The sequence below is a fragment of the Terrapene carolina genome, unplaced genomic scaffold (genome assembly GCF_002925995.2).
Source record: "Terrapene carolina triunguis isolate 2854851 unplaced genomic scaffold, T_m_triunguis-2.0 Scaffold192, whole genome shotgun sequence".
NCBI lineage: Eukaryota > Metazoa > Chordata > Testudines > Emydidae > Terrapene > Terrapene triunguis.
Window position 1 is genome coordinate 874,188 of NW_020664543.1, and position 23,217 is coordinate 897,404.

At 62.6% G+C, this 23,217-nt stretch overlaps 3 protein-coding genes across 3 annotated transcripts in view; 2 read left to right on the forward strand and 1 right to left on the reverse strand.

Annotated features, from left to right (window-relative positions):
* Positions 1 to 6,277, forward strand: part of AFMID (arylformamidase) — a 19,224-nt gene extending 12,947 nt beyond the window's left edge. The window contains exons 3-13 of the mRNA XM_026654554.2: positions 522 to 540; positions 635 to 725; positions 1,322 to 1,426; positions 1,551 to 1,599; positions 1,869 to 1,954; positions 2,034 to 2,106; positions 2,508 to 2,605; positions 3,273 to 3,351; positions 3,864 to 3,999; positions 5,358 to 5,462; positions 5,816 to 6,277. Coding sequence (XP_026510339.2) covers positions 522 to 540; positions 635 to 725; positions 1,322 to 1,426; positions 1,551 to 1,599; positions 1,869 to 1,954; positions 2,034 to 2,106; positions 2,508 to 2,605; positions 3,273 to 3,351; positions 3,864 to 3,999; positions 5,358 to 5,462; positions 5,816 to 5,845 — 871 coding nt within the window. The 3' untranslated portion in view covers positions 5,846 to 6,277. The remainder of the gene's footprint in view (positions 1 to 521; positions 541 to 634; positions 726 to 1,321; positions 1,427 to 1,550; positions 1,600 to 1,868; positions 1,955 to 2,033; positions 2,107 to 2,507; positions 2,606 to 3,272; positions 3,352 to 3,863; positions 4,000 to 5,357; positions 5,463 to 5,815) is intronic.
* A 3,763-nt stretch (positions 6,278 to 10,040) lies between these two features.
* Positions 10,041 to 17,123, forward strand: TMEM235 (transmembrane protein 235). Its single transcript, XM_024205959.1, is given in 5 exon segments — positions 10,041 to 10,227; positions 12,634 to 12,714; positions 13,046 to 13,183; positions 16,440 to 16,642; positions 16,645 to 17,123. Coding segments are annotated over 5 exon segments (699 nt in total). The 3' UTR covers positions 16,735 to 17,123.
* A 637-nt stretch (positions 17,124 to 17,760) lies between these two features.
* LOC112110769 (probable low-specificity L-threonine aldolase 2) lies at positions 17,761 to 23,211 on the reverse strand. Its single transcript, XM_024205932.2, has 7 exons — positions 23,139 to 23,211; positions 22,421 to 22,504; positions 21,686 to 21,774; positions 20,515 to 20,700; positions 19,967 to 20,104; positions 19,565 to 19,757; positions 17,761 to 19,118 (listed from the first exon to the last, which is right to left on the reverse strand). Exons 1-7 carry the CDS (start codon positions 23,203 to 23,205, stop codon positions 18,811 to 18,813), a joined length of 1,065 nt encoding a protein of 354 aa, XP_024061700.1. The 5' UTR covers positions 23,206 to 23,211; the 3' UTR covers positions 17,761 to 18,810.
* Positions 23,212 to 23,217: the final 6 nt, after the last annotated feature.

The window sequence follows — 23,217 nt, forward strand, 5'->3', positions numbered from 1 at the left end:
GGGGGTGGCGGGAGGCTGCGGACTAGAGTATCCTGCAGGAGGAAGGGTAATTAGGAGCCACTTTGTCTTTGTGACTCCTTGTCCCTCTACTCTCAGGACATGGAGATCAAAGTCCAGGGAGCCTCATTTGGAACAGCTCAGTTATTATCTTTGGGACTGAAACCACTGGTGGTGTATAACCTTCTCCTCCCAGCTTTGCCAGTGCCCCTCAGTCCCAGCCTGCAACTCCCTGGTCCCTGTTATTCCAGCCCTAGGCTCCCTCTCTCTCTCTCCCCTCTTCTGATGTCTCTCAATCCCAACCCATTGTCCCCCTGCCATTCCAGCCCTGGGCTCCCCTCACACATAGAGCTCTACCAATGCCCCTCAATTCCGACCCACAGTCCTCGGCTATTCTAGCGTGAACACTGGTTTAAGACTCACATCACACAACATCAATAGCTGGAGATTGTTAATGCTGGGAGCCACGTACACATTCTGTTTGCCTTTTCTGTGGGTGGATCCTGCTCTGTCCCTCTCTCCAGTCCCAGAAACACCAGCTTTGTAGGACCAGAAACTCATCTGAAGGCAAGAAGATAAAAATCTAGCTGTGCTAGCCCCATTGTGTGTGTCTGGATTTGTGGTGTGTTCCCTGCAGGAGCTAGAGAAGCAGTATGCCCCGAGCCGGTGGTCTCACCGCATGGACAAGGAGGTGGTGATAGAGGCCCATGTCAGGGCGGTGACTGAAGGTAAAGGGCCAGCAGGCTTTGCCAGGGGATAAGCTTCCCACAGAGCAAAGGGTGGAGAAATGGATGCAGATGTGACACGTACTGTGCAGAGAGAGCATCTCAGATGCAGAGAGTAGCGTATAGCACTGCTGAGAGCTGGGGGGCGCTGGCAGGTTACTAGGTGAGCGTCCAGACCCAGACTTCTCCCTGTGCTCTGCCTGCTCTGTTCTATTTGTTTGATGATGCTTGTGCTTGGATTCTGTGCGACACAAATCCAAAGACAGCCCCAACCCCAAAGAGTTGGCAGAGAAGAGAAAGAGACCCCCATGGCAGGACCCACTAATCACCCAAACAGGGTGACTTGGGGCCTTTGTTTGTAAATGACCAACTCCCTTGTGGGCCCCACAGAAGCAGGTGGGGATTTAAGAGGGTTTGGACTGCAGGGTGGTGGCTTGGCAAAGGGGGATGCAGTGCCGGAGAGCTGACCAGAAACAGGCGGGCTCCCAGGTCAGAGCTGAGAGACAAAGTCTGGGAGCCAGGGAGGGGTGAGGGGGCTGCTTGCCTGCTGCACCATGGAGCAGCCAGTGTATGTGGTTTGTCCTTCATTTCTCTCACAGGCACCCGGAGGGCCCAGGCCACCATGCAGACCCTGCTGCATGTCCCTTATGGGGGCAGTGATGGGGAGAAACTGGACATTTACTTACCCACAGATCCCTCTGGAGGTAAATGGGGAGAGGCGGGGGAGTGGGATGAAAGCAAGAGGAGCTGGGAGAACAGGGAGTGGGGAAGTGGAGGGAACATGCAGCGCGCCTTGCCTGCCAGGTTACCCTTTGTTGTTCCTTGCAGCCTTCCCCCTCGTCCTGTACATCCACGGTGGATACTGGCAGTTTTTAAGGTGAGGCAAGTCCTTTTCAGGGAGTTATTTGTGGGCGGGGGGACCTGTGTGAGGGGCTCAGCCTTAGCCCCAGAACTTCCTCCTCAGGAGTAAAAAGAGTTGAAGCTAGGCCTGTCCTGGGTGCTGCAGGTCCAACAGGCAGATAATCGCCGCCCTCGGAGCATCCCTGTGGCTGGCCCTGTCTCGGGAGGTGCTTCGGGCGCAGGGGAGCTGCTCGGCTACATCCCAAGCAGTTGAGCATGTGACTCACCAGTGTTTCTCTTCCCCAGTAAGGAGGTGTCGGGCTTTATAGCGCCCCCTCTGGTGACACAGGGCATTGCGGTGGTGGCGGTTGGCTATGATGTGGTTCCGAAAGGTAAGAGGTGCCAGAAGTGGGAACAGCATCTCCTCTCCTTGGCCCTGTGGCCCCTCCTCACTTTGTGCTCTCTGCCTAGGCCACCTGGATGTGATGGTGGCGCAGGTGCGGCGCAGCGTGGCCTTCATTGTGCAGCAGTATTCAAAGATCAGGTAGGGCAGCGAATAGCTCTTGGGCACTTGTTCTGTTGTCCCTGCCAACCTGCAGGGCCCACGGCAGGAGGAGGCCACGTCAAGGCAGATCACGCTGAAGGCATTTCACACAGCATTCGGGAACTGTGGTAGTGAGTACGTGTGGATGGACCCTGAGGAGTAGGAGTCTGGAGACATGCACTACTGTACCCTCCTCTCGGTGGGGTGGGGGACTGGAGCAGATGAGAACTAATCTGGCTCTTCTGACCCCACTGCTAGGAATGCTGCCACCTTCATACTCTGACTCTGTCAGGCTGTGCAGACTCCTCCATTCCAAAGGGGAGCCCCACAGCTGGGTGTGCAGACACCAGTCCCCTAACTCCCTGCTCACAGCTCCTTCTGTCTACCCTCGCCCTGTCTAGCGGAGTTTACCTGTGTGGACACTCAGCAGGGGCTCACCTGGCAGCCATGGTGCTCTCAACTGACTGGGAGGAGTACGGAGTGACACCAGACATAAAAGGTAGCGCCTGGTTTCCCCAGGGACCCTCACCACCCCTCCCCTGTGCTCCATGCCCCATAAAGCAGGGTTTGCTCATTTGATTGGCTCATTGAATCATGATGCATTACACCCCTTTCCACTCCAGCCCCGTGGCTCTGTTCTGCTGAGAGGTGAAGAGAGCAGAGTGTTTCCTTGTTCCAAAGCGGCATATAATGCAATGGACTCTGCCTGGCAGCCTCCTTTGCCCAGGTCTGTAGTGTGGTAGCACCGAGCGGCCAGGGCCCCATAGTACCAGGCACTGTACGAACATGTAATCGATTATCTCTGCCCCAAGAATCTTTCTGTTTATGTGTGAGACTGGAGACCACATGGGGATACAACAAACAGACAGTGGGAGCATGAGGGAACCACAGTGTGTCTCTGTCTCTACGCTCCCAGGTGCCATCTCTCCCTCCAGGTCTGAGTGTGCAGTGTCCTCCAGAGCATGCTTACTGGCGCGGCCCTGCCGTGGCCTTCCGGGGTAGGTGTCTCACCCTGCCCTGAGCAGTGACCTGGGAAAACTGCGGTGAGGTACAGGCCAGAGAGGAAATTTCCCCTACGCTGGGGAATGGGGCAGGCTGCTGTGAGCCGTAGGGTCCCACAAGCCAGGTGAGGCCCTCACACAGATTAGGGTGTTTTTATTTTCCAGGAGCTTTTCTAGTGAGTGGAGTCTACGACCTCGAACCCATCATGCACACCTCCGTGAACAACCTGCTCCATATGAGCCGGTGAGCGCCCTGGGGTCCAGAGCCAACACACCCTTCAGTGAGACAGCCATGGAACTCACGATCAGGAACACACAGGCAGCTTGCCCCTGCCTGCATGGCCCCTTGTCCCTGTACCCCCTGCCCTTGTGTGTGCACCATATCATGCATTCCCCTGCTCCAGCCCACACGCACACACTCTGCCAATACAGCCTGCACCCGCCCCCTTCTAACACGCGGGCAGTACACTGCAGTCCGTGGACACAAACCTGGGTACGTGCGCACTCCTTGTATGCACAGGCTGTGCACACCCTGCTCCCGCCTACACATCCTGGGTGTGCATACTCAGCCCCTTCCCAGGCACACACAGGCAGTACAGGTATGCGGTGTGCAGTGTGAACATGAGGACTGGCTTCCCCTGTGCCCAGAGGAAAGTTCTTCCCCACCATAGCGGGGTGACAGGCTGTGCTTGCTGCCCCAGCCCTGCTCCTCCCCTGCAGGTCTGACTGCTCTGCAGTGACACTGTCTCTACCCAGGGAGGTCGCCTGGAGGAACAGCCCCGTCCTAGGCGTGACAGCAGCGACGCCTGCCAGGAAGGCCTGTGAGGTGCTGATCGCTGTGGCCCAACACGACTCGCCAGAATTCCACAGACAATCCCAAGAGTATTTCCAGGTGCTGCTCCCAGCAGCCCCATCGTCTTTACTGTTTCACGCCCGTGTGTGTGCATCTGCGTGCGTGCGAAGGGAAGTCAGCGGCAGGACTCCAGCCCAACTCACTAGACTCTTTCCACCCTTGCTTGCAGGTGTCCCAGGATATTAGAGACATAAGGAGTGAGACAATATCTTTTATGGGACTAGCTTCTGTTGGTGAGGTAGACCAGACCTGAAGAAGAGCTCTGTGCAGCTCAGATGCTTGTCTCTCTCCCCAGCAGGAGGTGGTCCCATAAAATATTTTACCTCACTCACCTTGTTTCTTTTTGCACCCTTGCTACATGGCACCCAGCTGGAAACCTCTCTGGGGTCTCCTGTCCCTAAGGAGCTGGGGCTTTGGCTGTGCCCTGGCTGGTCACTTCTTGCACCCCTAGATTTTCCCTAAAGGTCTGTGCAATGGTGTGGAGAAGCGCTGGCTGGCTAGGGCAGGATGGGTTTAGCAAGGTACTGTGGACACAAGTAGTTGGACTGGCCCTGCCTGAGCTGGAGCCCTTGAGGTAACCACTAATTGGCGGCAGGTTCAAGCCAGGGGGTCCCGAATACAGGGAGCAGGCCTCTAGCCAGGGCTGAAGGTAGCCTAGGCGGAGCTACCCAGGGGCGGCCAGAGCAGGAGGGGATTTGTTCAGCTTAGAGAGCTGTGCTGGCCCCCAGGGGCATTTGCTTTCCACCCCTTCCTTTAGTGGGGGTGACTAAAGAGAGGTGCACTTTGGAGGCTGTCCCACTTCAGGCCTGGAAGAGGCGCACTTCGCAGGCTGTCCCACTTCAGGCCTGGCTTTCCTTCCAGCTTATAAGCTAAGCAGGTTCTGGTGGGGCCAGAGCTTGGATGGGAGACTGCAAGAGCTGGACCAGACAGCAAAGAGCAAGGAACCTGATCCCGGAGGGTGGTGGTGGGATGCTCTGTGCTGCCATTTGCCTCTTGGCAGAATGGCCCAGAATGACTCTCATGCAGCAGGGGGACCCGTTGCTTAGTGCTGCCTGGCCCCCCTCAGCCTCCCATCCAAGTGATGACTCAGCGGGGCTCAAGGGAGATGGAGGCGTATAACAGGAGACTGCCTCTCCCACCGCAGTGCAGGATCCAGCACAGAGGCGAACTCCCCAGGGGGTTGGTGTTGGGGGGGACATGGGGCTAGTTTCTGTGATGGGCCTGTTTATTCAGGGAGAGGATGCCCCACTCCCTGCTGGTGGCATTTGCTCCAGGTGGGAGCTCTTGGGGCAGGGCTGCTGCTGCTTCCTCCCATCTCCCTCACCCTGGTGCCTGGCTCCTGTGTGGAGGAGCAGCCACCTCCTCTCTGAAGTGCTTGGTCTTTCTCTTCCCTCCAGGCCTTGCGCTCAGCTGGCTGGAGAGTCTCTCTGCTGGACATTGCTGACACGGATCACTTTGACGTCATTGAGAAGTTATCCCAGGGGGGCTATATCCTGACTCAGGTAAGAGGGTAGGTGGGCTCCCTGTGGGCACTAGGGCACCAGAGCTCTTGTGGGCTTGGCTCGGGGTTGGAGACCACCAGCCAAGATCAGCTTGGCCAGGGGGAGGCTGCCTCCTAGAGCTAGTGCCACCTGGCGATTCCGATACTGGTCTGTGCCTCAGCTGTGTCAGGGCCTGGTGCTGGAGCAGGACTCTGCTCATTAGTAAAGCTGGCCAGTGTGTGGTCACCACTCGACAAAGAGCAAGGGATGGGGGGAAGCTGAGCGACTCCTTTCTCCTGCTCACAGACACCCGCTGCAGCGAGCAAGGCCCAGCCGCCTGTTGTTTACGGGATTCTTGTTCCTTAACATTTCAGGTGATTTTGAACATGATTTCAAGAGCTTGATTTGAAAGTGATGGGAGCAAAATGGAGGCTGCAAACCACAGTTCCACTGGCAGTCAGTCAGTGCCTGGTCCCCGTCTGACTGGGGCAAGACTAGCATCTCCCTTGTGCAGCCCTGTCAGAAGTGCCCCGGCTGCTTGGGACAGACAGTTGCCTTTTCTGCCCCTCCCTGTCTATCTAGTTCCAGTTCTGTGCAATCCCTGATGCTGCCTGGAACAGGGAAGGGCCAACTCTAGTGGGGCCTATTAGAATATTCCCAATGGTGCCAGTGGTTCTTGTGCCTGGTGTGCTGGGCACATCACCCTTGTCACGCAGGCTGATGCCTGGCTGCAGCGTACTGGCCAGACAGTCCAGTGGGGCTCTCCCTGGCTGTCTGGCTCCACTGTGGGTTTGCCCCTCACAGTTTCCCTGGAACTGGTTCTTGTGAATATTAAATAAAATCTGAACATAAATAACAGCTGCTGCTTTCGTATAAACCTCTCTCCTGGGGAAATGGCCTTGTCATAAATCCATGAGTGCAGGCAAGACGCTATTACTGTATAAATCAACTGCTCCATCTCCTCCAAAACCACAGAGCTCTAGCCGCTGAGCTAAGAGATTTCCCATTGCTGGCAGTAGTGGCAGAACCCGTACCCAGTACTCTGCAGGAGGCCTAGCCGTTAGGTAACTGCCCACAGAGCACCAGGTCAAGTCCCTTCTCTGCTGCTGCAGCACAGCAAAGGGGACTTAAAGCTGCACTAAAGTGGCCACTGGGGATTTCCTTGGCATATGGCACGGCCTCAGCGGTACAAGGTTGGTATAGCAGACTGTGTCACCTGCTTCCCCCCCCCCCCCCCGCATAGGATATGGGAGGGGCGTGGCTGGCGTGTGCTGTGCTCCGGTGATCACCTGGTATAGGCAACCATGGGGCTGCTCTAACTTGCTCCAGGGCCCAAACCAGCTCCTGTTGCTTCCTGGTGGAAAGGTGACTAATGTTACCTTTGCCCCCTCTCTTCTCAGGTGAGCTGAGTGAAGCCTCGATGCGTGTAGGACTCTAGTTCACAGTATGTTAGAGCCTGCTCTGGTCAGCGGGGGGGTACTGGTGCCCCGCCGCCCCGGATCTGGCTGTTTTGTTTGGTTTACATCCCACCTGCATGAGGCTCCAGCTGGGTGCAGTGCTTCCTCCGGCCTGGGAGCCTCGTGCCATCACTCTCCTGACAATCACTGGCAGTTTCACCATGAGGACTGTTTGATTCCCTGATGACAGGGGCCATGGCAGGAGCAGGGAGATTGTGTGGCTAGGAAGGACCCTGTCCCCCGCACGCCGCTGTCCCCACAGTGCCTTGTACTACCGCCCACGTCAGCACTGGCTACATCCATCGCTCCCCCTGGAATTAGTAGTGCCCAGGCCAGAATGTGTCAACCCATCTCCTCCTTGGGTTACTGCCCCCTTTGCACCAACGCACCCTCAACGCTGACCCCTTGACTGCCCACCCCTGTGGGTCCAACACCCCGCAGTGCCTGTCCCCGCAGCCCGTGGCTAGTTTCTCTATCATGTATTCTTCATGCACAAGGCTCTATCCCCTGGAACAGCCCCAAAGGGGAGGAACAAATGTGGCCTTGCCAAAGACCAGAGACATCGCCCAGGCTACTGTGCACAGCCGCTCCCAGCAACCCCAGGAAGTGCCCTGCCCCTCCTGCTGCCATGACTGCACCTGGCCTGAGAGCACCGCCTGCTGCTTTGTCTGTCCCCTTAGCCCCTCCCCTCCTGTTCTTGTCATGGGGCAGGAGAGACTGGGCCCACCCCCTGTGTGAGATCCTACCCGCTTGTGGGGACCCCCAGCCTCTTACACCACTCACCATCACCTCTACCCTGGAACAGGTGATAATAGGGATCCCCCAACCCCATGGAGCTGTTCCCAGAGAAGACTGGGGCAGCATCTCTGGGCAGGGCTGGATTAACCTTTTGTGGGCCTGGTGCCAAACATATTTGTGGGCCCCATGGAGGCAATGGAGCATGGCGTGGGGGGGTCAGTCCCCGGAGCAAGGGGCCAGCCAGAGGCAATGGGGCATGGCATGGCAGGGGCGGCTCCGCCCAGCCCAATATGAGGGCACTATTTACAGACCAGCAGTTGCCAGACACACAGTGGCTTGCCCGACCCTGTGCTGCCAGCATGCCCCTTCCCCTTGGGAGTGGGCCTGTGCCGTGCCACACAGCCACCCCCTGACGCCCAGCACCCCCTGACTCCCTATGGCCAGAGCCCCCCCCGACCCACCCACAAATGCACAGCGCCCTGCACAACACCACCCTGCCCACGCCCCACCACAACTGCCCAGCACCCCACATAGAACCCCCACTCCCTAGTGCCCCAACACACACAGATCCTCCCCGCCCCTTCACAGCCCAGCACCCCCCCATGCGCCCCACAGACCCACTCCCCCAAGCCTTGCCTCCCGGATGCACTCACCGGCCCTGCTGGGAGGCGACTGCCAGGGTGAGCTGGCAGCGCAGCCAGGGCCAGTCCCAGGGCCAGGAATCGCTCCGGCGCCTCGGCAGTGGCGCAATCAGCCAGGCCAGGACCTGCCCCGGCTGGGAGCCCTCAAGACGCACTTGCCTGGAGGGGCTCAGCCAAGCTCCCCGCCACTGTTCTCCCCCCCACTTGGCTGAGACTAGCCAAGCTTCTGCACCAGGGGAGACCTGGCTCAGCTCCGGGGAGACAGGCAGGAGTCCCTCAGGTGGTAGAAGCAGAGACTGCCTGGAGCCAGAGGTGCACTTGGGTCTGGCACGGGGGCAGAGAGGAGCCGGCGTGTGGGGTCGGGGGGCAGAGAGGAGCCCTTGGCCAGACGGTCGTCTGGCCAAGAGAAGCAAGTGGTGGGCAGGGGGAGCCAGTGGGGGCTCGGGGCGCAGTGCAAGTGGAGCAGGCTGGGTCCCCTTCTGTGCATGGGCCCGGCTCCACGGAGCGGCTGGAGCCATTGTAAACCCTGGGCTGTCTCTGGGTGCCCCCAAGGCAGTTGAGATGGGGCTGCAGGGGATCATATCCAGGAGGCTCCTGTACTGTCATCAACTCTTAAGATGTTTGATGTTTTTCCTAAAGCCCCAGCTCCTGGAGTCCTGGGATTGGGTGAGGATCTCAGCTTCCATTAAAAAGAAATGTAAGTGTCCATTCTGGGGGAGGGATTGGGGGGGGTGGAGAAAAGTTTTAAAACGTGACCCACGAGTATCCTGAGAGCCGGGAGATGGAGAAAATGAGCCAAGGTTGTGATCTGGAGGGTGAGGGGAACACTTGGAGTCTGGGGGCCCTGGCTGGAGGAGAGTTCGGGGCTCTCTGCTCCAGAGGGGCCCGGCTGGGTTTATTTCTGCCCCAGCCAACATGGGCCAGACCTAGATAATATTTGGTCCTGCCTTGAGTGCAGGCACTAGAATCGATGACCTAGGCTCTGAGGTCCCTTCCAGTGCTACCCTCCTCTGCAGGGAGCCCGGGTACCCCCAGGGTCACAGCCCCTTTTGTCCCTGCAGTGGGGTGCCGGTCCGACTGGCTGTTCCCCCCACACACCCCCAAACAGCAGAGCGCTGGCAGCCATTCCAGCCCCAGGCCCTGGCAGGGGAAGCGGCTGTCCGGGCTCTGCTCCAATGCCCCGAGCTGCCAGAGGCTGCCGGGCGCTGCATAGCTCCGGCCCGCGGGGAGCGGGGCGCAAGGCCACTTTCTGCGGCTCCCCAGCTCCGGCCCGGCCTGCCCCATGAGCGGCAGGCGGGGGCTCGCGCCCAGGCCCGATGCGGAGGGATGGGCACACGCCGGAGCCCGCAGCCCGGGCGCTCCATGCCTGCGGCGGGGGGGTCCCGTGTCCACAGCACGTGCGCCTTGCGCGGGGTCCCCCGTGAACCGGGGCCAAGGGGTCGAAGCCCGCGGAGCCGAGCCGAGGGGCCCTTTCCCGCGGGGGATCACGGCCTCCGAGGGTGCGAAGCGCTTGGCTCAGGCTGCGCCCAGGGTCAGCGCCCCCCGGTCTGCACGGCCCTGTCCCGGCCCCAGTGCGAGCCCACGCCCGGGGAGGGCGGGCACAGCGACCCTGCCGGGGGGCCGCGGTGCCAGGCTCCAGGACGCCGGAGGGGGGCGCACGGACCCCTGCTCCCCAAAGCACCCGGGCTGTGCGGCCGGAGGCTGGGTGAGGGGCGGCGCGGCTGGTCCGGCGGCGCAGGCGGCAGCAGCGAGGTCGGGCGGCGATGGGGATGGGGCCAGGCGCGGTGCCCGCGGGCGCCCTGTGCCTGGGCGCTGCGCTCAGCGGCATCGTCAGCTTCGGGCTCCTGGCCGTGGCCATCGGGTCGGACTATTGGTACCTGCTGCGGGTGGAGCCGGCGCGGGACCCGGAGCCGCTCAGCTCCCACTCCGGGCTCTGGCGGGTCTGCGAAGGTAACGGGCGCCGGGACCCCGCCGTCGGGTCGGGCACCCCCATCCTGCCAGCCCGGGTTCCCGCCGGGGCCCCCCATTTATCGCCGCTTCATCAGCCTCCTCCCGGGCTCCCGCGCCTCCGGGCGTTGAGGCAGCCGGGGGCCGGCGCTGCCGTGAGCTTCCCCTGGAGCAGTGACCCTGAACCCCCGCTCCCTTGCGCTCCCGGCACCCCGCGGGGTGTGTGCAGCGAACCTGCCTCGCCCTTCAGTGCCAGCTGGGCGGGGGGCCCTCGGCTTCTTCCCGCCCCCCTTGGCTCCCCGGCCCCGCGGGGAGCTCCCTGCTGCGCTCCCCTCCCGCCACCCCTGTCCGGGAAGCCCCCTGCCCAGGGCCGCAGAACGCGGCTCGCCCCCCGGTTTCCGTGCGCCTCTGCGGTCCGGGGCCTGCGGCGAGAGGTGAGGAGCTACCCGGGGCGCCTGGTTCCGGGGGCAGTACGGGGGGAGGGGGGCTGAGAGCCACTGTAACCCTGTACTAGAAACCACTTCCAGCCGGGCGGTGCTGCAGCCTGTGGCAGGGGGCAGCGCTCAGCCGGTCTCCCCGGGCCAGCATCTCCTGCCCTGAGCCTGCCCCAGGAGGCAGCAGCTGGTTTAATTGCGGATAATTATCTGGGTTAGTCACTGCCCCCCCCTTCCAGCGCTTCGCTCCCCAGTAGTTCAGACGCCAGCCCGGGACTGGAGCCTGGATTCTCTGCTCCCACCACAGCCCTGGTGACCTTGGGCCCGTCACCGTGTCCTGCACCTGGCGCACCACAGCACTGTCCCGCTGTCCTGTGGTGATGGGCGGGCAGCTAAGCGCTTGGCTAGAGGGAGGCTGTCCTCTCTTGGGCCCCAGGAAGGGAATTGACCAGCTGCTGGGGCCTCTCCAGTTGTAATGTCCCTGTCTCGGTCGCTCCTGGGGGCATGGAGCCTGGCAGGGGTTGTGGGGAGGGGCTGTGCCCAGGGGAAGATCTCTCCCACTGCTTGCCGGGATTGGGGGGGTGGGCTGACAGGAGCAGCCCCCACTGGTGAAGGTGGCTTGTTAGAACAGCCCAGCGGAGCCAGCGCTTTGCTGCACTCTGGATCAGGGCTGCTGGTTCGCAGATCTTGCATTGCAATTACTTGGTGTCTCATTGCTGTCCCCGGAGCAGGCGCTGTCACAGGGGCTGCTGCTAACTGGATCCTTTCCCTGTCCCCCCCCTCCCAGGGCTCCTGTCGGTTTGCAGGGCGCTGTGCCCCCAGCCAGGCAGGTCGGAGGGCCCCTTCGTGCTGCCTTTCATTCCAACGGGCCCCAGGCCAGACCTCCCTGCAGAGCCGAGGGCCTGTGGGAATTGGCCCTGTGCCTGGGGTCTTGTTATTGACAGCTGCTTCTCAGGGGGGGCCTGAGAGGTTCAATGACTGTCCCACATGGTGCAGCGTTTTCCGCTCCCAGGCACTGCTGCTCTGTGGGGTCCTGGCGGCTGGAGTTTCTGCTTCTCAATGTGCCACTTCAGCGACTGGAGCCTGACACTACATTCTCCACAGACACACTTGCAGGCGCTGGGTTTGCACTGAGCTCTCCTGCAGGAGCCATGCCTTGCCTGGGAGCTGTGCCCTGCCACCCAGGGGGGTCTGGTGCCCAGGGATTGGCTGCATGGGGTCCCCATCTTCCTGTTAGCGCCTCCTGTGGCGTGCAGAGAGCCCTGGCTCAGCCTCAGACAGGGCCCCTGGCTTCAGGACCAGAACCCAGAACCCAGGCCTGCAGCTGCTCTCAGGACATGGGGCAGACAGGAGGGAGGGAATTCAGTACCTGCAGTGGGAGCGAGCCCTGCTTCGGGCATGACTGGCATGTACACAACTGCCCTGGGGAGTTCCCAGCTCGGCTGGGGCAGAGGCGTCCATGGGGCTCCCAGCGAGAATGCCACGAGAGGGGGTTTCCTGCTGCCACAGGGGCAGGAAGGCTCCATAAAGGCTTGAGGGGTGGGTGGGTGCATGGGGCTCTCTGCAGTTCCTCCAGAGAGAAGGGCCGCTGGCTAACACAGAACTAACAGCAGCAGGTCCCCCACCCCCCGCATCCCAGCCAGGTGCAGGAGGCCCCAGCTCCCACATCTGTACCCCAGCCCTGAGCTCCCTGCCGAGAGCTCTCACTGAGCTGAGCAATGCCACCCGCATGGGGAGCTTTCGACTCACTAGTGAAATTGTCCCCTTAGCCCCAACGCCCATCCCTGGCTTGGATGTTGGGGTCCCTGCCCTGGGGGCTGTAAATCCTCCATAGAGGCCCCTCCCCCCCACTTCCATAGATTCGAGGCAGATGAAACCGTTAGGATGGTCTCGTCTGGCCTCCTGTATAACACAGGCCAGAGGACCCCCCCTTACGTCCCGGCTGGGGGCTGGTTTATTTTCTCCTCCTTTCCAGGCAGGAACGTCTGCATCCCACTGATCGACCCATTTGGGAGCGAAACCCAAGAGGTGCCCGCGTCACTGCAGCATCTGATCTGTGAGTCGCCCTGGCCCCCAGGCGGGACGTTGTCCCTGGCTTGCTCACAGGGGGGAGGGGTGCCCAATGTGCTGCTCCGCTGGGGGCCTTGCTCAGGACACCCACGCTCAGGTGTCTCTGTGCTGGGTCCCTGCATGGGCCGGGGGGAGGGGAGAGGGACGGGGCTGGGACGGGGGCCAGTGCCCAGTGCAAGGTCTGGAACAGTTGAGGCTCATCTTTCCTGGTGGGCACAGAGCAGGGCCGGGACCTGTGTTGCTGCTGCTCCCGTCTCAGCAGCCTGAAGCCCGGGCATGTGCGGCCGCCGGAGGTCATCTCACTGTGTCCTTGGCAGGCATGCACCGGGCCTTCGTGGTCATGCTGCCACTCAGCCTCATCCTCCTCGTCTTCGGCTGGATCTGTGGCGTTGTCAGCTCCTTGGCACAAAGCTGCCAGCTGCTACTCTTCACAGGCTGCTACTTCCTGCTGGGAGGTGAGTGGCTGCGGCCGGCGGGTGTGGGCAACGTGGGGGGGATGTGCTGTCTCTCGGGGGCTCAGTCCCTGCAGAGAGCAGCCGGGGCCCAGGTGCTGAGGCAGCACAGCCATTGGGGACGGGCTGTTGAGCGGCTGAGGCAGCCCTGGGTTTTCAGCCATCTCCCATCGTCACACTCGCTGCTCAGCGGTTCCACCACTGGGGTCCTGCCCAGCTCCAGGCCCTGCTGCCCCGAGCTGGCGCGGGCGCAACACAGGTCCTGGTTTCACTGGCACAGATGCAGCTGAAGGCGATTTGATAGTGCCCTGCCTCTGGCCCTGGGTTCTCTCCTTGCTGCTGCTGGGGAGAGAATTGCAGTGCAGGGGCTGGGGGGATCCCTGAGCAGAGAGCTACAGACCCCTGCCCAATACAGGCCACCATGGAGCCACACTGCCCCTGCCACTGCCCCAAGGAAACGGCTGCAAAGTGACCCTGAGCCCACTGGCAGCTCTGTTCCCAGCCTCTGGGTAACGGGCAGGACCCCTGCAGCCCTGGTGGGGGAGGGGCTCTGCGAGAGGTGGTGGCATGTTGCTCTTTATCCCGTTGTAGATCAGCAGGGCCCCCTTTGCGCTAGGCGCTGTACAAATAGAACCAGAGTCCTGAGCACTGACTGGCTCCTGCTGGTGGGAGTTCAGGTTTTCAGCTTGAGCAGGAGAGAAGCATGCAGCCCCTGGTGGGGGAGGGGCTGGTTTGGGGTCTAGCAGGATTGGCTCAGTCTGAATGTTTATGGGCTGTAACCTCTCCTGTCCGCACTCCTGCCTATCAGGGCTAAGCTACACCCGTGGGGCCAGCGTGGGGCCAGGGCCAGCCGCCTGGTTCTCTGCCGGTGGTTGGGGCCGAGTTCTGAGCTGCCCAGTCCTGCCCCCGCCTCTCACAGGGAGCAGCTGCCCAGCCTCTAAACTAAGCACATTTTGAATTGTCCCTCGGCCCCATCATCGCATCGGAGTCATGGTGGGCGAGGGAGGGGCACCTGCTGGCTGAGGTGAAGGTGGGGGGTTGGGGCTGGGACCCCCCTTTCCTTGCTGAGGGGAAGGAACAGCCCCACCTGGGGAGACATGCAGAGACACAGTGTGGGCCTGTGTTGCCCTGGCACCGGGGGGGGACAGAGACCGAGGGAGCCGGATGCAGGCCGAGAGCCTGGGGCAGGACTGGCCTCTTCACCCCCTCACCGTTAGTGGCTCTCTTTGCCCCTGGCCTGGGTTGTCTTTGCCTCCCTGCCTATCCCTGGTCTCTCCTCCACCCCACGTGCCAGTGGCCAGGGCCCTCTCGCTCCAGGCTGGCTGGGGGTGACAGTTCTGGTCGGGTCTGCTCCTCACTGGTTGCGTTTCAGTGCTGCCCGATGGCTGCAGGGGAGGCAGGATTTTATTCTGTGGCCAAAGGAGAGTAAATAACCAACAGGCTTTTTGCTTTGAGGGCAGCAACGTGCCAGGTCTACAACCCAGGGCTGTGCAGTGAGCGGCGTCAGGCGAGAGCGCTGGGGTCGAGGCTGAGCGCTAGATTGCACGCTTGGTACCAGAGGCATGGTGCTCTGTGGCTGCTCCCTGCCGTGTGACCTGTGAGGGGGCAGCTCTCCCTGGGCCTGGCTGCTCTGTGCTCTCTAGGGACCAGACCACATCAAGATCCCAGGGCAGGGAGCTCCGTAAAGCTGCCAGTGCCTCTGCTGGGAAATCTCCTCCCCACCCCATTGGTGGTGCTGTGCCTGGAGCAGCCAGGACTGCTGTGTGCTGGCGAGGTGGGTTGGGGGGCCATGCCAGAGCCGCGGGTGACATATAGGGTCTCACTGGAACCCCTGGAAGCCGGACACCTCCCACTTCTGTTTGCTGAGCTCCCTGTCGCTCAATATGAATATGAAGCACATAGCAATTCCTGCCTGACCCTGAAACCCAGCTGGGGCCAGGGGTGACTGGGGATGGCCAGGGAATCTTTTCCATTTGTCACCAGCTCAGCTGTGACTGATTTGCTGCCAGGTAGCAGCTGCCAAGTGGCCAGAGAGGAGCAACTTAGGTGCCACTTTGAGCATTATTCGAGATTCGCTCCATGGCCCGGTTCTGTGCCATGGGGAGCGTCGGCTGCATCCCCTCACTCTGACCTTTGAATCCCACCTCAGCTCTTCCCCGGTCCCGGGCTCTTCTCCGGAGCTTGTGTTCAGAGGGCCAGGCCCTGTGGGTGTCCCAGGCACCCCCACCCCTCGGATGCGACTGATGATGGGAGAGCCAGTCACGTGGTACTGGGGACAGAGGCAAAGCTGCCAGGCGTTCTGCAGCGTGGGCTGTTGACCCCCCACCCCCAGCGCTGTCTCCGCACATCGACCCAGGGCGATGAGTCCTCTCGTTCACCAGGACGTGTCTGCCCCCATCACTGGGGCAGCTGAACCACAGTCTGTTACGGGGGGCTCCCCCATAGTGCAGACAGGAACAGAGGCTCCGTCATGCAGTCACCTCGGCCGAGCCCCCAGGTTTGCTTTGGCTGGCAGCAGCTGCTCTGCAAAGCCACACGCCAGGCGCTGCGGCCTCGCTGGTGCGATGCCACCCGTGGGGTCCCCAGAACGTCCAGGGACATATCCCAGGGCTCATTGTGCTGCAGAAAGCTGAGCTGCTCTGGGGTTCCCTCCCCGTGCATTGGGGGAGAACTGTCAGTGCTTCTGGGCACACGGGGACCCATACAAAGGGGCTGGAGTGGGGTAGCTGCAGCCTCTCGGCAGGCGGCTGGCTGCAAGGTGTGCCGGGGGCAGCTAAGCCAGCACGTCTCAAATGCGGCCACCAGCACTTTTCTGCAGCCACGACAGTCTCCTGAGCAGAGATGGGGGCAAAGCAGCAGCCGCCACTGTGGCTCCTGGATGCGCCACCTTGGTGTTTGCTGGCACTGCCAGCAGGGATCAGTGCCCTGCACCACACAGCCCCCCCGGGAGCTCTGGGCCGACGTGGGGCTGGTGTGCATGGTGCCGAAGGAACCCAGGACTCCGCAGCAGCTGGTGAGTTCCCAACCCACCTTCCTGGGGGTGGTGGTGGGGCTCGGACAAATGGTCAGAGCGGCCACCAGTGAGAGTTGGGGGCTGCACTGTGAGGCCACCAAAACCGTTCCCCCTGGTCCCAGCACCTGGGCACAGCTACACCCGTTGTGCTGCTGCCACGGCACCAGACTGGCCCAGTAGCCGCTGTGGTGGACCTGGTTGGGGCCCCAGGCCAGCACCGAGCCCTGTTGTCTCTGCCTCTCGCAGGCCTGCTGACTCTGACCGGGATCAGCGTCTACATCAGCTACTCGGGGGCGGCCTTCGCCGAGACCGTCCGCATGTACAACCAGCAGCACTTTGACCATGTCCGCGTCAGCTTTGGCTGGTCCATGGCACTGGCCTGGCTCTCCTTCAGCTCTGAGGTGCTGGCTGGCTCCCTCCTCCTCCTCGCCGCCCGGCTCCTCGGCCTGCAGCAAGCCACACGCTCTGTGGCCATCTGAGCCACAGGGAGATGGGCAGGGACACCCCAGCGCTCCGCTGCCTGCAGCCTCTTTGGGACTGACCTTTCTGCCATCCCGTGCCCCCTGCATTGCAGCCCCTGCTGCTGGGAGGGAAGCGGGTAGGGGGCAGAGGCTAAAGCCCCACAGCAGCAGGTCCCTCCACCCCCTGGTGCTGCTGGCTGCAGCCTGGATTCCCTGAGTTCTTGGGGCAAGCCCGCCCACCTCCCGGTTAACCAATATGGCTCCCCTCAATCCAATGGACCCTGGCTATGATGGAGGCCAGCCTGTTAGAGAGGGCCTGCACCCTCCCCACACAGAGCCAGCCGGCTGCAGGGAAGAGGATGGGGACAAGGGGAGCACAGGGCAGATGGCTGCTGCACCATGCTCAGATATGGCTTGTGGAAGACCTGGAGAGGAGCAGGGAAGCCCATCAGACTGGTGCCAAGCCTGGGGTGAAGGAAGCAGCGCCAAGGGGCAGTCAGCCCCAGCCTGAGGCTTTTCTGCTTGCAGCCTGCCACAGCCCCCTGCTGCTACTGCTTCAGCTGCCCTCCCATTGCCAGAGCACCTGGCCTCCTGTCTGTCCTGCCTCTGCCCAGCCTGTCCCAATAAAAGGCTCCTGTGATTCCACAGCCAGCATCTGTCTGTCTTTGGAGCCTCCCACCCTCCCAGGCTACCACAACCCCTGGGGGCTGAAAGAGCTGGAGGCCCGGCTGCCGCCTGGCACAGCCTTGCCACCACCCCTCTGCACCAGGGGCTGCTGCAGTCCTGCCTTGTCTGCCCTCCCTGAGTGTCCCCACGTGCTGGCTCTCCCTGCCTGGGAAGGAGCCGGGCTGGGCATCACCCAGAACCCCTCTCTGCATGCCCCGTCCCCCGCTGCAGCGCAGGCTGGGAGCGAGGCCAGGCGCAGTGGCGTCTCCTGTTGAGGAAACTGAATTTCTGCAGCCAGGCTGCAGTGCTGCTCCTGAAGGCCCTGGGGCTCAGGTGGCCCTGCCTCAGGTTGTGCTTGTCACCCAGAGCTCCCAGGCCAGGGGCTGGGCCGCTCTGGGGCTGGGATCTCCCCACAGAACAGCTGGGGCCCTGCACAAATATAGCTTTAGCAGACAAACCCCTGAGCCAGGCCAGGAGCTTGTTCTTTATTTAGCCGTAGGGAAGCAGAGCAGCCTCTGCACGGCTCCAGGCACCTTGACATCAACCCACAACTGCAGCCCAGCAGCAGGACCAGGAACTCCAGAGACTCCATCGTGGGCTGCCCCAGCCCGGCCCCCTTCAGCCTCCCCTGCAAGCCCCCGGAGCCCAGGGCTCTCAGCATGCCCCCAAGGGGGGCTACTTCACAGCAAGTTCCAGGGGCCCCGGACCCGCCTGGGGAATGCCCTGCCAGCCACCCCCTCGCGTATCACTGGGGCCCAGCACAGCATGGGCAGGGTCAATCCTCCGGCAGGCCATTTAGGGCTTTGTGGGTCATAACCAACACCTTCAACTCGGCCCAGAGCCCATGGGCAGACCACGCCGATCCAGGGGCATGGGGTCATGGGCGCCCAGGAGGCATAGCGGGATTCAGTGCCTGAAGGAAGCTGCCCAGATGGCACCTGAGGGGACATGGCTGTCAGCTCCAGCAACCAACGGGTGCAAACCTGCTGGGCCAGCAAAAGCCCTGAGCTCCGCAGGCTGCACCAGCACTTCCAGCCCTGCAGCCTCACAACAGGCTCCAGGGTGTAGATCCTCACACGGTCCCTTGAACCCTAGAGCAGTTGGGTCACGCTGCCCTGTGTGCATGGACCATAGCACACATCCCTATAGGCAGGAATCCTGCAGCTCCCGGCCTTGCCCCCTCGCCCACTGCACCCTAGATTGTGAGATAGCTCCAGAGGCATTGTGGGAAGAGGGGCCAAGGCCCTGAGTCAGCTGGCAGCAGCACTGCGGCACAGGGGTCACTGGCCTGCTCCCGTGTTTGGAGCTGTGAGCAGCTTCTGGCTGGGCCGGTGGAGTGTAGAGAGGCGAGCAGAGGGCTGGGCAGGGTGGGCCCCCGGCTGGCGCTGGGATGTTCGCTCTGGCTTGGCAGCCCTGGGCTCCAAAGGGCAGCCAGCAGCAGAGGCAGGAGCGCTCTCCTGTCTGTCCCGGGTGCACCCCTCCTGCCTGCTCTAGGGCACAGCACCTCGCTCCCGCCAGCACTGCTCGGCCACAAATTTCAGCTTGTTGGCTGCCAGCTGGGTGTCCTGTGCGGAGACGTCACAGTGCCAGACGGCCCGCAGGGAGTGTGCGGCCCACGGGAACAGCCGCACGCTGACAGCACGCCCAGTCTCAGCCACCTCCTCTTCGCTCACCGCCTGCATGCATTCACACAGCTTCTCAGGGGACAGCCAGGGCACAGCCACCTTCACCAGCACCATGTTGGTCTCCACGGCCGAAGGGTCGACGGAGCAGATGGGCGAGCCAAGCTCCCAGACGCCTGGGGATGAAGGACACACGTCTGTACCAGCGCCAGGCTCGCCCCCAATGGTGCAGAGGGACTCTGCAGCCCCTGGGGTAAAACAGCGAGGGGCCCATCCCTCCTCTGCTCACAGGAGATGGGGCCGGGGAGCTACCAGGTTCCCCTTTTGACCCTCCTGGGAGCCCCTAGCTGGATTACCCCCCTCCCAGGGCAGGCAAACGCCACAGCCTCTCTGTGCCCAGGCTGAGCTCCCGCGACGTGCCCGGAGGGGCACAGAGGAGGATGGGGCCAGGACGTCAGGGTTATCCCTGACTGAACTGGGCCAACCTCAGCTCCCCTGAGCCAGGGACAATGTGACCTGGGGTCCTGCCGGCAGGGTCCAGCCCACTGCCTCCTGGCCCTGCTGCACTGACACCCTCTCCCACACCTCGGCCTCGCTTCTGGAGCAGGGCACCTGCAGGCACCTTGGGCGAAGCTGCGGGCGTTGCTGTGGTCTCTCTGCAGTGTCTCCTCCATGCGCTCCAGCCCTACGCGGGCAGCTGCCGCCAGCACTCCTGCCTGGCGCATCCCTCCACCAAGCAGCTTCCGCATGCGCCAGGCCTCTGCCACGAACTCTCTGCACCCAGCAACCAGCGCCCCGGCCGGGGCACCCAGCCCCTGCACTGCCAAGAGAGGGAGTCAGAGACGGCCCCCAAGGGGCCTCCCACCCCTGTGCCCCAACGGGGCCTCCCACCCCCACTCCTAGGTATCAGCTGCCTGCCCAGAGTGGGCTCCGCCGGGAGCTGCCTCATGCCCCTCCCAGCTGGCCCTAGGGGAACCTGCCCCCTGGTACTGTCACTTTTCCTGCACCCCGTCTCCGGACACACCTTGGAGAAGCAGAGGGAGACGGAGTCGCAGTGCTGGGTGATCTGAGCCGGGGCGACGCCTTGGGCCACGGCTGCGTTCATCAGCCGTGCCCCGTCCATGTGGATGTGCAGCCCGTAGCGGTCAGCAAGCAGGCGCACCTGGAGTGGAGGAACATGGTGAAGCAGCTGGATGGGGAGCCCCGGAGAGCTGCCAGAGGCTGGACTCAGGGGCCCACTGCCAGGCTGCGGCTCTATGGAACCTGCTGCCTCGCCCCACCCTCAACACTCAGCCCAGCCCCTCGGTCTCAGATAGGGCCCTGCCTGTGGGGCCGAGCACGCGTGGGTGGCTGCACCCGTGATATGGGGCGCAGAGGGCAGTTGGCCCAGCCGCTCGGGGTTAGCAGGCATGGCAGGAGTTGGCTCTTGAACCAGTAGACCAGGACCCCAGATAGCGCTTTGGGGCTGAGGCCAGGGCCGGTAGTGCCACCCCCCAGGAACCCTCTCATGCCAGCTCCAGGAGGCAAGCAGCTGAGAACAGCACACTCGTGTCACTGGCCTGCGAGACTCACCTCCCTGAGGTAGGCAAGGGGGAGCACCCGGCCCCCTGCAGAGCTGTGTGTGTTCTCCAGGCAGACGAGCACTGAGCGAGGGTGGTACCGGCTGCCATAGCCCGCACGGACTGTCGACTCCAGCTCGTCGAGGTCCAAGGTGCCCTCTGGCAGATCCTGTAGCACCTGGGAATGGACCCCAGCTACCTGTGCCCGGGACAGCATGGTGAGTGTGGGCAGGCCCGCAGGCACCCAAAGCCATGCTCCGCCCCAGCGAGCCATGTTCACCAGCGTGGGAAAGAAACATCTGACCATTGCTCACTTCCAAATGTAACACCCAGGTGTCCCTGCCCCACCCTGTCATACCCCCACTACATCTCCACCCCACACCTCCCCCCATCTGTCCCAGCCCAGGGTGTTCCCGGGACTCCTGGGCTCAGCACTTGCACCCTGCTGCTACCCGCAATGGCCTGGGCCCTCCTGCCCAGCTCTGCCAGGGGCTGATGCTGCCGAGCGTGTCACCCCAGCGAGGGGCTGAGCCCTGGGTTTGCACAGAACCAGCCCCAGGACAGCTCATTTAATAACAAACCAAGAAAAGCCTGAGCCTCGGTAAAGGCCTGAAGCAGCAGAGGCCGAGGGAGTGGGGCAGGGGACAGCCGGGCACCCCGGGGCGGGGGAACAGAGTTCCTCGGGCAAAGCCTGGCAGGGAATTCTTTCCCCCACGGTTGCTGCTGCGAGCGGCCACAGGGGGCAGCAGCTGGCCAGGATTCACAGGCCTGCTGTGACCAGCTTGAGAACGTGGGCAGTGCTGCCCCCCCTGTGGGCCCGTCCCACACCCCCTCCACTAGAGATACCTGCCCCCCTTCGTGTTAGAGTGATGGGGCAGGGCAAGGCCTCGGGCTCCGCGCACAGCAGCCACATGGGGATTTGTTTCTGAGATTCGGGCCCTGCTCACGACAGACACGCTGTGTGTGCATGGCCCTGCCCAGGTGGTGATCACGTGAGACACCCCCAGGGCCATGCAGAGACAGGGGATGCTCCTCATACATCCCTTGGCCCTTCCCTCCATGCCAGGACAGGCTCAGAACCGGACCCACCCATTCCAGCCCATCCAAAGCTGTCCTGGGGCAGTTCCCCGGGGTTTCCTCAGCCGGGGGAGGGTGCCCGAGCCAGGCCAAAGCGCACCGCATACCTGAGCAACCCCTCCCTGTTCGAAGACGTGCAGATGGGCCTCCCTCCCGACGAGCAGCTGAGCCCCCCTGCGCTGGCAGTGGCACATCACTGGGACAAGAGAGGGCGGCAGTGAAGCGGGACAGGAGGGGGAAGGGTGGGGGCCTTGGCAGACAGACTGGGGGGAGCACGTCAGGAGCAGTTCTGGGTGGCAGAGCTGCGTGGGGCACAAAGCAGCAGGGCTCTGGCCCCATAGACAGAGCAGATTGTGGGCCAAGCAGGGGCTGCTTTGGCGTTCCCCTTCGCCAAGATGGGTCTCTTGGGGAGCGGCTGCCACAAAAGCCAGCTGCTGACTGAGCCCCTGGGGCCAGGGACTGGCTACCCCCTCCCTCGGCCACTGGAAACAGTCCAGGCTGCCCCTGAACAACTGGGGCTTGCCTTGCCCCCCACAGCACCCCCTGCTGGGACAGAAATAGCTGGGAGCTTCCCCCCGCCCCACAACAGTGCTCCCGCCCAGCTCCCCACAGCACCTCCTGCTGGACAGGCTGGGACGGGAGTAGCTGGGGGCTCCCCCCACAGTCGGCGCTCCCTGTTCCCCACAGCACCCCCTGCTGGGAGAGGCTGGGGCTGCAGCTTTAATTCCACAGACCCACACACACTTCCCAGCCCAGTGGCAGGCAATATCCACTTGTCGAGCCCTGCAGGTGGCTCGTAGCCAGCCAGCGCTGTGCTGGTCTGCCCACCCCACGGCACTCACCAGCAATGAGGTTTGCCATGGTCGACGTTGGCACAAACAAAGCCTCCTCCATTCCTAGGAACTGGGCGGCCAAGCGCTGGAGCTCTGCATGGAAAGAGTCACAGGTGTGTGGGGAAAGGGGGGGCTTTCGTTAGCACTTGGGGTGGCATGGGAACAAGCGCAAGACAGGCAGCAATGTGCCCCTCACTGCAGCATGTGGGGCAGCTCACAGAATCCGTGTGCCTTTCCGGGGGGAGGGGGGGTACAGGCACCAGAGCAGGGGATTCCTGCTACACTGGAGCCCTCCAGTGCATTGACCCCTGCTGCCCTTGCAGGTGATCTGCTCGGGGTCAGTGGGTCCCTGCCCCAGCCCTGGCAGAAGAAGGGAGGGGCTGGGCACTTGTTCTGTTCACAACCAGACTTCGAAAGTGTACCCAGAAGCCCCTGCAGAGGCAGCATCCGCCCAGCTGATGTGTGGAGGAGGGGAGCCCGAGTTCACAGCCCCATGGGGGTCTGTTCCTGGAAGCTGATGCTCGGCCCCCTTGCCCTCCCCCGGCCCCTCCTCTCCGTGCGGTTCCATTGTGGGCTTCCCACAGCTGCTGCCACTTTCTTGCCCTGCTTGTGACCCACTCAATGGCTCCCTGGCTCTGAGTGGGGGGTGTCCCAGCCTCAGGGGAGAGGGGTCCATCAGTGCCCAGCCAAGGGGCACAGTCACCACAGCACTGCCCCCGGGCCTCACCATTGACTGTCGGGTCCTCCCCATAGTCGTCATCCCCCACCTCGGCCTGGGCCATGGCCTGTCTCATCGCCGCGCTGGG

Coding starts and splice junctions, on each gene's coding strand:
- LOC112110769 (XM_024205932.2), bottom strand. CDS start 23,205: ATGAGACAGGCCATGGCCCAGGCCGAGGTGGGGGATGACGACTATGGG. Junction 22,505..23,138: donor GGAGGACCCGACAGTCAATG/GTGAGGCCCGGG, acceptor CTTTCCATGCAG/AGCTCCAGCGCTTGGCCGCC. Junction 19,119..19,564: donor CGCCCGCAGCTTCGCCCAAG/GTGCCTGCAGGT, acceptor CTTCATCCCCAG/GCGTCTGGGAGCTTGGCTCG.